We start from the raw sequence: 12,121 nt of genomic DNA on the forward strand, positions 1-12,121 counted from the left end.
TTCTTAAAGCGGTACGCGCACCGACACGGTTTGCCGAGGGAGCTCGATGCACGCACCAGCGCATCTGCGTCGCTGGACCCATCACTACTGCCCCTCGGGCTATAGTTTGCGTAAAACACCTCCCGGTGCTGGCAGACGGGTAAGAAATGCACCCTAATCATAAACTGCAGTGGCAATTATGCTAAATACCAGTAAATGTTTAACTTCTGAATCTTAGCATCATTCAGACATTTACCGTGCGACACTATGTCTCAAAAGTTAAACAGTACAATTGTACGTATAATGGCTAAGTGGTCTTCATGATCTTCATTGTTCACTAAAGAGCGCATGCGTCTTTTTGTTGAGTATTTGCGCATGTGCAAAACATCGCATAACAACCAACATGGCAGCCTCCTGCACCGTCTTTAGTTCAGCTTGCAAAGGTAAAATATAGATTCCATGCTGTTTTAACTCAGGGGTCGGGAACCTTTTTGACGAAGAGAGCCATAAACAATTCATATTTTCAAACATTATCCATTGAGAGCCATACTCAGAATTTAAAAGTAAAAATACGTGTGCATTTATCAATCATTTCACCACTTTGAAAGTAAAAAAAAAGTCTCAGAATTCTTTTAAGAACATGTTTTCACTGTTGCCAATCAATGAGAGTATGCATGCAAAAGAGTATAATGAAGAAAAAATATGATTAAATAGGCGCTAGCGATAGTGTCAGCGCCACAGTGTGGCGCTCCCATTGGTGCGTTCAGGACTTAGATGGTCTCTCACCAGCGGTTCACATATTTTATCACACAGGTTAGCGGAGAGCCATGTACACCCATCAAAAGAGCCACATATGGCTCCCGAGCCATAGGTTCCCTACCCCTGTTTTAACTTATCTCTGCAACATCATTTTCAGACACGTATTTTCACATTTTTTTTTATCTTTGGCTAATGAAGAATGTAAATTTTGTTTGCTATCCACCTGGAAACCCCTTTCTCTACTGATTTGACTTTACAGATCGCATACATACTGCAAAATTCAAATATACTAGGTTTTGATTTTAATTTACAAATAAAAAATAGCGTTCCAAAAAAATAAATAACAGAAACCATAATTAACAAAATATAATTGAGAACCACTGATTTAACTAGACAAGGTAAAGGAAAAGAAAAAGGGAAAGGAACAGGGGGTTACAACGGGCCAGCTAGAGTTCAGACTTTAATTTAAGTTGAGTTGATCAAAAGATTTGGAACACGTAAAAAAAAAAGTAGTTGCGCCTCACGGATAGACTGAACCAATTCAGGATGTCCCCCGCCTGGTGCCCAAAGTCAACTGGGATAGGCTCCAGCACCTCGACACTTGTGAGGATAAGCGGTACGGAAAATTAATAATAGTTTCATCTTTTATTAATGAATTGAAATCTTTTTGTCTGTCCATTTTTTTTATTCTGAAAAATCAGATCGCATGCATTTTAAACTTTGTTTAAGAGTACATTATGGCCAGAAAAATCTTATATTTTTAAGCAATTAGGATTTGCCTCAACATTGTCACAAATATCATATAATATTATCTGATGGTGTAGAAGTTCATTTGCCTTACTTTGGTGCGGGCAAGCGTGGGATAAATTCCCAATAGGTGAAGGTATGATTGGTAGTCTGGATGGTTGTCTGTCTCTGTGTGCCCTACGACTGACTGGCGACCATTCTAGGGTGAAGTCTGCCTTTCGCCCAAAGTAATCTCGGAGAGTATAGGCTCCCGCAATTTTTACAATGCGTGGTACGGATGATGAATGAATTCATATAATCTCACACAAATTATTTCAGCCACCTGGCATTTTCATCACCACAAGAGCCAAATGGTCCCTATTCAATGAAAGAAATAGATTTTTATTGGTTGAAAGAATTTATTTATGTTTTACAGAAGAGAAATGGACTAAAAATATTTAATATTGCTAAAAATATGATGTGTTGCCAAAGAAATAATATAATAATTGTACTGCCATTTAGAAATTATTTAAACGTGTACTGTATGCACAGGTATACCCACTATTTAATTTTTTTTAAATAAAAAAAAAACTGATATTGGTACCCAAAATAACTCCAACATCCTTATTTTCCATTCACCAGCTACAGCTCTTGTTCCCCGTGGTCAGTGGTATGTTACGAGCTTCCTTTCACCGATTCAGCACCAGTGTTTGAGGCCGCAGACCACATCTTTTTGCAGTCCTGCAACAGAGGCACAGCGGAAGCACAAGGGCAGCAGTGGGGTGGTGGACAAGGAAAGTGATATCGAGGGTCCGGAGTACATTCCTCTTAAAAAGGCCAAGAATCCCATGATGAAAATTGGCTATGCATGGTAAGTTCATATACCAAGCAAGTCCATGTAACTATGAGTCCTATTGTCATTTACTCACCAACTAAAAAACTCCCGCCCACTGTACATGGCTCTATTGTTTACCAGTTTCTGTTTTGTCCCACTGCAACTGTTGATATTTTTGGGTCAAAACTCCTAAGAAATGGTAACCTGGCATGACTAATTGATTATTTCATACATCCACTGTGAATATGTTACATGTATTGATGCATGTTTTTGGGATGTGGGAGGAAACCGGAGTATAGTCATACCTTGTGATACGAGCTTAATGCATTCCGGGACTGAGTTCGCATGTCGATTTACTCGTCTCTCAAATCAACGTTTCCCATAGAAATGAACTAAATACAAATTAATTCGTTCCCACCCTCTGAAAAAAACACCAAAAACAGGATATTACAATGGAAAAACATTTTTGTTGCTTGTAATTCTACCATCTACTAGCAGAGTAACAAATAACTAATGATTATGATGTTTAATAATAAAATGAGACATCATTCAATACAACGTGGAGTTCGCGGATGGGAGAGAGTGATAGTTTCACCAATAGATACGCTTTAAGATAAGGGAGACCTCGGAGGCATATTCTGCTTTATCTTGCAAGAGAGAATCGATCCTGACTCGCCTTCGTCCCAGATCATTCTAAAGAACCGAATCCTCTCCTGCCCATTTAATTGCATTAGAGTCAAAACAATTAAAGTTATCTATTCAAAACAATTGCAATTAAGGTCAGAAATCAAAAACAATTGCATAAGAATTAAAACAAGCAAGCATCCATAATCAAAACAATTGCAAGTCTTTTCGAAGGGCGAACGGTATCGCCACCTGGCCCGGAATCCAAGTCAAAACAATTAAGAGTCCTTCCCGGATCTTCTTGCGACTGGGTGAGAAGTTGAGGTTTCAAAACAATTTTGATAAGACCTCGGATCCATGTGAGAGTTCGGGTTTAAAAAACAATCGACAGTCCTCGGAGCCAGCTGCAGAGGGGAGTGACCTTCGAGTTTGTTTCGGTGAGCATTAAAATAAGCGTTTGTCTTCGTTGCAAGCACATATACATACATATGCGTAATAATTAATATTTCACACATACATATAATGATTAATATTTCACATATACATATAATGATTCATATTTCAAGCACATTTAAAATAGTACCCAAAATAACTCCAACAGAGAGAGAGAGAGAGAGAGAGAAAGAGAGAGAGACGACAAATATGCTCGTAACCTAACAAACGTTAAATTTAACTTAAATTAACTTTGATTCCTATACAGTGGTACCTCGACATACGATCTTAATCCGTTCCTGGACTGAGATCGTATGTCGAGCTTTTCGTAACTCTAGCGAACGTTTCCCATTGAAATGAACTAAAAACAAATACATTCGTTCCAACCCTCTGAAAAAACACAAAAAATAGGATATTAGTGGTTTAATAGTAATAAAATGTGTTTAATATACCGTATTTTCACGACTATAAGGCGCACATAAAAGTCTAAAATTTTCTCCAAAATAGACAGGGCGCCTTATAATCCAGTGCGCTTTATATATGGACCAATACTAAAATTGTTATCACGATAAAATCAAATAAATCAGTCGATAGGACAACTACGGCAAGCAGCCCCCGACTCTACTATTTCCCGTAGATAAAGTACTGCGCAGTGACTGCTGGGATATCGAGTTCTTAATACACCCAGTTCTACAATACACCCAGTTCTTCAATACACCCAGTATGATCATTTCGGCTGTATTTACAAAAGAAATCCTGCCGCTAGATGTTGGCGTCAACGGAGCATTCAAAGGTAGACTGGTAGACTGCGAACCATATATATATAACTTGGAGCTTGCCGTCATTCCCGGAGGCTTGAGAACTACAAACGCTGGACCCGGCGTTTTGGAAGACTCATTTGGGCAATTGTTTAATTCGGACACAGAAAATGAGGACTTTGATGGATTTGTGGGTGATGATGACGTGAGTAAGTTGTAAAATGTCTAAATAAAGTACAACCGAACTCAGTTTTGCTTCCGTTGCCTTTTTAAAAACGTGTTTTTAGCGTGTGGGTGTAGCGTGCAAGAACTATATTTCCCAGCAGTCACTGCGCACCGGAACCCGGAAATAGGCTGCTTCCGGTAGCCAGCGCTATTGCGTTTCGATGTTCATCCATATATAATCTATATGCGTCTAAAAAAAACCGTGCGTGCTTTGTGTGTTTAAAATACAGAAATAGCACTCGTTACTGACACTGCGGCTAAAAATACGATGCGCCGAATAGTCGTGAAAATACGGTAAGTAAAATTAGGCGCATTTTGCGGAGGGTAGAGACGGCGACATACACAGAGGCGGGGGGGGGTGTTCGGGGGGACTTTATCCACGGCAACAACACACTCATTACTGAACAAACAAATTTAAATTAACTTGGATTAATATATACAGACACTCAAACATACGTTTAATGTAACTTTACACAAAACTGAATTCTAATTTTGTTTTAATCTTTTTTTTACCTTTGTAACGGGTTGACTCCACCCGCACGTTCAGCCGGAGTCTTCAAAACGAACTCATCAAGAGTTTTTTTGTTTTTGCCTTACCTTCAAAATATTTCAAAAAGACGCGCACAAATGTCATCACAATACGATAACGCGCGACCACTTGCCAGCTTGTCAGGGTGCCTCTTTTCTACAAAATCCGAAAACTCTTGCCACTTCGTTGTAACTTTCCTGGGTGATAATCGAGGCAAATGTCTTGATAAATTCCACCGCGGCTTTCGAATTGGAACTATCTTTTATCCACAATAAAAGAAGGCTCTCCATCTCGTCATGAATGTCACTGCGCCGGTGGGAAATTATAGTTAGTCCTTTGGAAGGCTTCTTCTCCTTAATTGCGTCCTTCTGCTTAAGGATGGCGGATATGGTTGACGTATTCCTCTCGTATTGCCAAGCAAGCTCGGTGACAAGTACACCACTCATATTTTTCAATTATTTCGCGCTTAATGTTGATTGTCAACGGTCGCCTTTTCTTTGCAAAACTCTGCCGATCCATTTTAGTTTACTTTGTATGTAAATGTAGTATATGGAAAAAAAAACAGGGGGGAAATGCAAAGCTCCGCTGTGCTTGTAGACATATTTTACACACGAAAGAGATGCGGCAAGACAGTGCCATGGCCACCTGACTTGGTCGCATCTCAAAATTTTGATCGTATCCAGGGCGAATTATTCGATCTGAGTTTTCATCGTATCTCGAGCATGTCGTAGGTAGAGCTGATCGTAGGTCAAGGTACCACTGTACACACACTTAAAAAGTTTTAATCATATGTTACACTAAATTTAAACCTTCTTGTGCAATAACCAAGGCAAAGAGGTTAATGTATTCCACCGTGGCTTTCGAGGCGAACTTCCTGCTTCTCCATACGTATTGACGAGCCAGCTCAGTCACGCATACACTACTCATGTTTTTAGATTATTTCGTGCTTAATATCGTTTGTCATCATAAGCCTTTTCTTCGCACTACCCTTCATTACACCGGCTTGCTTCGGACCCATTGTTTTTCCCATAATTCTGCACTGACTAACGCAAAAAACACGGAAAAAATGCAACACTCCGCTCAGTGCTCGTAGAGATCTTTGCACGAGGGAGATGCGGCGATAACGACGCAACGCAAGCGAATTCGGCTCTTGCATAAAACGTGAAGAAACTCACGTTCCCGTCAAGAGCTCGCTCGGGGCACATCCATCTTACCTAGGTCCAGGGCAGCCATCTTACCTAGGGCACTGACGTATAAACCTAGTTAAACGTGCTTTGACTGGCCAGACGCGAGTAGCCTTGATTTTTAAATAGAACAAAATTCCACTTTGATTGTTATAAATTTCCTATGTTTTCATTAAAAGGCAGGTTATATCCTTCTTTTTGTTCAGGCACCTAGGCGGACAGCTTGGGGTCCTATAGTTGTAGTTTGAGTTGTAGTCTTTAGTAGAGAGTACTGCTAATGTTTCCACCGGAGTTTGATTCAGTGTTCATCAAAGTTGACTGGAATGTTTTGTAAAAGAAGAATGCTCTACATCAGGTCTCCAAACAGGTCCTCGAGGGCCGCTGTGGATGCAGGTTTTTGTTCCAACCGATCCAACACAAACTGTTTAACCAATGAGGTTTCTGCTGAAAAAAAGAAGCACCTGACTGCAATCCACTGATTGCACTTCTAGGATACCAGATTGGTGGAAAGGTGTCCTCTTACAGGTTGGAACGAAAAGCAGCACCCACTGAGGCCCTTTCTGGAATAGTTTGGGGACCACTGCTCTACATTGTCAATTACTTGGATTTGATATAGAGGAAGCTGAGGAATCATCTGTGTGCCTTCATCTCACTCTCTGACCGGAGAATATGGGTAGATAAGGTGTCCCACCGCTATCAAAGAACATCACAACGCTAAGCTAACTCGCTAATATTGATTTTTTTTGTATTTGTCGTTAGAAAGTGACAACTATTGGAGTATAATGAACTATCAAAATAATTGAGATACTTTGACATGAGAAGCAATATGGCTGCCACAACAGCTTAAACTTCTGGTAAGAAATTTTTAATTTCTGTAATTAGAAAGCATCAGGTTTTCATCGAGTCTTATTTCTTCTTTCAAATTCAATAATTTGATATTTTGCATTTACAAAGGCAGGAATATTGACCCAAATAATGTACTTTTGATTCATACAGTATCTCAGAAATTGGATTGGATTGAATAACTTTATTTATCCCGAATTCGGGAAATTTCATTGTGACAGTAGCAAGAGGGTGAGAATGCAGATACAGGAAAGGCATAGTTATAAGTTAGACAGTACAGTCGCAAAGGCCGCAGAACAACAAAGCAAAAGCACAAAGTACAAAGCAAATCAAAGTAAAAGGGATCATTAAGAATCACCAAATCAAATCATTAAGACAGAAAAGCAGCAAAAACACAAAACAAGCAAGAGTGGATGGAGCTACCGCCACCGGCTGCCACTTGAACGGCGCCATCTTGGTTGCGGTAGCAAAAACGGATACAGACTCAAAAAGACGTTGTAAAGTTGGACAAAAACTGGAACCACAAGTCTTCCACAAGATGGGGTACTTCTCTAGACTGTGACTGAGGTAGAGAATATGCAGAGTTACTCTTCCAAGCTTTTGCGCACAGTTCCTCAGTAGTCTGGAGCTGAAGACAACAGTAGCAGAGTAGAACTCCTCGAACTACGTTTCCGGCCTGGTAAGCGCCGACAGCTCTTCCATCTTATCCCATGATGAATGGTTGGTCAGAAGCGTTGCTTCTTCTCCCGGCACTTTTGTCCAGCTCCAAATTTCCAGCGGCATTGAGTTGTTGCTCCTTCTGCTGCGTATTGTAACAGCTAGTCCCATGTGTATGACAGCTTAGGCATGGCTGAATGGTTCCAAAAAAGAAGTAGCAGAAAGAAGCCAGGCTAACAGAACAAGGAAAGTTGTAAAAACATTAAAGTATAAAGTACAAAGTAAAGTAAAAAGGAATGTATTAAGAAATATTTAAATGGAATAGAAAAAAGATAGACGGGCTGTAAAACACAAAAAACATAAGAGTGGACAGAGCTACTGCCACAGGCTGCCGCGTGAACGGCGCCATCTTGGGAAAAAATAAATAAATAAAAGAGGCCGTTTTCAGCTTCTTACTCGGCGTTGCCTTCTTGGCGGCTGGCTTCTTTGCTTTCGTCGGGGTCTTCTTGACGGCCTTGGCGGGCGCCTTGGGTTTCCCCTCCACCTTTTTGTTCATCAAATACCACTTGTGATGATTTTTCTTAAGATTTTCCCTTCAAAGTAACACATTTGTACCCCCTATTAAAATCATGAATAAGGAGGTGAAAACTGGGAATCAGGGGTCGGCTTCTACACAAGAAATTGTAAAATTCAAAAAAAATTCAAGGCAATTTCCAGGGTGCGGCTTATATGCGAGTAAATACGGTATATTATACACAAGGCTAATATTAGCGTGTCGGCCTCAGTTCTGAGGTCAAGAGTTCCATCCAAGGGGGGTCCTCACTGTGTGGAGTTTGCATGTTCTCCCCGGTTCCTTCCAGATCCTAAAAGCATGCGGGGTAGGCTGGTTTCAACACTTGACCCTAGGTATGGGCGTGAGCATCAATGGTGGTCTGTCCCCTTGTTCTCATTGATTGGCTGGCCACCAATTCATGGTGTCCCCTGCCTGAAGCCTGTAGTTAGGTGGGATAGGCTCCAGCACCGTGACCCCTTTGAGGATAAGCGGTTCAGAAAATAAATGAATATTATTGATGCCACGGGCATGTCACAATGACCAGAAGCTTTACTATGTAATAGGTATACAAAACATTGATCTGGATTAATATACCGATTAGTTAATCACAATTGACTGAAATTGATCAACACCATCATCTAGTAATGCCGTTGTTAAAAAAGGTTTTCATTGAAACAAAAAAATACTAGGTTTTTTATGGCTTTATGTAAAAAGTAAGTGATTATGTAAAAGGCCTGCATATTTAATCCATCAAATCGTGTCTAGCCTTTATAATCAGTTAATATAGTATCGTTGTCCAAAGAATCAATATTTTATTGTCCTGAAATTGCTGATTTGTCCAAGCTTACTATTCAACCAGCAATTACTGTATTTTCACACACATAGGGTGCACTTAAAAGTCTAAAATTTTCCCCAAAGTGGTCAGGGCGCCCAATCAGTCGGTGTGCCTTTTTGTGCACAAAATTCAAGATTCTGTAGATGTCGCTGTATGACGCTGACCGCTTGATTGTCTAAGTGTATTTCTCTCTGACGCGCTAAAGTGAAAATACGGATGTAACTGACGAAAGTATGCAGGTGTGAAAGGAAGGGGGTCCTGGGGGTTAAAGATTAGAGCATGTACCTATAAATAATGCAGGTATGCGTTGTGCAAAACAATATCCGTTTGACCCCTGAACATGGCACCTACAAAGAGACACACTTACGAGGTTTAAACTGGCAGTTGTCCGCTACGCGGAAGAAAATGGAAATCGAGCTGTCGCAAGGCGTGGCCGGATGATTCGCCTAAAGACGTTTCGCCGACGGACGTTTGACAGACGGACAGGTCGCCGAATGGACGTTCCATCGAACGGTCATTCGGCCGAACGGAGGTTCGGCCAAACGGAGGTTCCGCCGAAACGGGATTCGCGCACTCGCCCCCCCCCCCGGATCGTGTGTGTACAAGTTTTTCAACCTCGGCCCGTTAGGATTTTTAATCCGGCCCGCCGCCGGCGTTGTCCAAATTATAGTAAAAATCAATGATTCATTTCCCTTTGCCGCTCATCACTCTCAATTTATTAGTCTATCGTCAATGGCAGCCCGGGAATAAGCACTCTTGGGCGGGCATGTCAGCCCGGGAATAAGCACTTGGGCGTGCAGATGTAGCAGAACCGAGCCGTGAAATGACAGCAATCAGGTCAAATACATCCTAAAACAGCATTTAATGATCAAATACAAATACTGGAGCTCTTTGGACATTAGAACCGAGCCCAGGGAAGTGAATTCCTCGGTAAAATGTCGCGATGATGTCGCGATGATGTCGCGATAAGGCAAAAAAACGTCTATATGCGTCCATTCGCCAAACGGGTCAAAATGCTCTCAAATTCGGTCAAATCCAGCCGAAAACAGCGTTTAATGATTAAATACAAATACTAGTATTTGTATATACAATACTAGTATTGTATTTTATACTAGTATTTTATTTAAAAGAAGACAAAGGAAATTCACATATTCTTCGTCGTCTTCCTTCTTTTTTTTGGCTTGGTATTCCCATAGGTATCGTGTACACAGACTAGATCTCTGATGCGCGTTGTGAGGCAACGGAGCTAGACGTCGTCGCTTGTCGGCCATTTTAAGAACAGGGCCATTCGCCAAACGGCTCAAAATGCTCTCAAATTCGGTCAAATCCAGCCTAAAACAGCGTTTAATGATTAAATACAAATACTAGTATTTGTATATACAATACTGTATTTAATCATTAAACGCATTTTGAGCCGTTTGGCGAATGGACGTATATAGACGTTTTTTTTGCCTTATCGCGACATCATCGCGACATTTTACCGAGGAATTCACTTCCCTGGGCTCGGTTCTAATGTCCAGAGCTCCAGTATTTGTATTTGATCATTAAATGCTGTTTTAGGATGTATTTGACCTGATTGCTGTCATTTCACGGTTCGGTTCTGCTACATCTGCCCGCCCAAGAGTGCTTATTCCCAGGCTGACATGCCCGCCCAAGAGTGCTTATTCCCGGGCTGACATGCCCGCCCAAGAGTGCTTATTCCCGGGCGGCGGGCCGGATTAAAAATCCTAACGGGCCGTATATGGCCCGCGGGCCGAGGTTGAAAAACTTGTACACACACGATCCGGGGTGAGCGCGCGAATCCCGTTTCGGCGAAACCTCCGTTCGGCCGAACCTCTGTTGGGCCGAACGGCCGTATGACCGTTCGGTGGAACGTCCATTCGGCGACCTGTCCGTCTGTCAAACGTCCGTCGGCGAAACGTCTTTAGGTGAATCATCCGAGTACCGTCGCAGGGCACCTCAACATAAACGAGTCCATGGGTCGCACTTGGAGAGGGCTGTGCCCTGGAACTAGGAAATGCGCATGTACTATTGAAGGTCAATCATCACAAAATGGATGTGACTGTGGTAAAATTCTAGTCTCAAAATGCTTCAGAGTTCCTCTCAAAGTAATCTTCTCCCATGCAGTTACACACATTGGGCAGCCACCATGATAGCATGAGGCTGTGCTGGTAAAATAGATAAAGTGACAGATAAAGACAGGAATAGGTTTTGGGACAAATGTATTGTAGTATTGCAATGCAATGTATGCATTTATACACTGAACATTGTTAATTAGGACATGAGCCTATCATTTGGTGCTTAGATTGCTTTTGCTATGCTTCCGAATTGACCAACACCAAATAGCAAACTATTGTAGCTGAATACATGCTGATGTGCTGTATTTATTGTATGTTGGGTGGGGACTTTCCTCTGGTAACATTGTTGTCCTTATCACATAGCTGCATGCATTTTCTCTTCCTTGCCTCCAACTAGGATGATTGGCCTCCCCACTGGTATTATTGGCTTCCTGCTGGCCAAGAGGCAAGTGGACAAGAACCGTTTAAAGCAGCTGAAAATTCGACAGAGGATGCGACGGTCAAATGAGGGAGATTACGAAGGAAGCCGTTACTGCCAAACTGCGGAGACTGTGAAACTTGACCAGTAATGCATTTAACCTCTTGTACTGCTGTTCAAGATGGGATGTAAATAAGAGGGACTGTTCCTCCCTAAACATGGGAGTCGCACTACACAATTACTCTGTCCTACATTTTCATGCAGGGAAAGAACCAGTAATAGAAAAATATACTTGTGTAAATGAATTTTTGAGTGTGAAGAAAATTCTATGCTAATTTAACTACCATAAAATATTTGTGAAACAGTCGCACAATGAGACTATTATTTATTGTGTATGAAAAGCCAGAAATTAATTGGTTCCAGAACTTTTTTCATAAGTTTGTAAGTAGAGCAGTACTTTATATGTAAATTCTCTAATTCGTTCCACGGTCCTCACACAACTACCAACTAAACTCAAAAATGAGAGAAAATTATAAAGAAATGATTTATTAATGTCTTTAAATGAATAAAGCATATGAAAATGACCCGTGCACCACTGAAATAGTTCCCTCTGCGGCCGTTATAATAGGAGACGTAATACCAGTGTTTGTCCGCCATATGGCGGCAAGAGCCCGATCTACGGGCTC

At 41.3% G+C, this 12,121-nt stretch overlaps 1 protein-coding gene across 1 annotated transcript; it reads left to right on the top strand.

Annotated features, from left to right (window-relative positions):
- Positions 1 to 321: 321 nt before the first annotated feature.
- On the top strand, positions 322 to 12,019 carry LOC144085825 (uncharacterized). Its single transcript, XM_077615480.1, has 3 exons — positions 322 to 422; positions 2,107 to 2,335; positions 11,415 to 12,019. Exons 1-3 carry the CDS (start codon positions 383 to 385, stop codon positions 11,584 to 11,586), a joined length of 441 nt encoding a protein of 146 aa, XP_077471606.1. The 5' UTR covers positions 322 to 382; the 3' UTR covers positions 11,587 to 12,019.
- The last annotated feature ends 102 nt before the right edge of the window (positions 12,020 to 12,121 follow it).

The sequence above is a fragment of the Stigmatopora argus genome, chromosome 12 (genome assembly GCF_051989625.1).
Source record: "Stigmatopora argus isolate UIUO_Sarg chromosome 12, RoL_Sarg_1.0, whole genome shotgun sequence".
Lineage (NCBI taxonomy): Eukaryota > Metazoa > Chordata > Actinopteri > Syngnathiformes > Syngnathidae > Stigmatopora > Stigmatopora argus.

Excerpts from the sequence above, each read along its gene's own strand:
- LOC144085825 (XM_077615480.1), top strand. The coding sequence starts at position 383 with ATGGCAGCCTCCTGCACCGTCTTTAGTTCAGCTTGCAAAG. Across the intron at positions 423-2,106 it reads CTTTAGTTCAGCTTGCAAAG|CTACAGCTCTTGTTCCCCGT; the intron begins GTAAAATATAGA and ends TCCATTCACCAG. Across the intron at positions 2,336-11,414 it reads ATGAAAATTGGCTATGCATG|GATGATTGGCCTCCCCACTG; the intron begins GTAAGTTCATAT and ends GCCTCCAACTAG.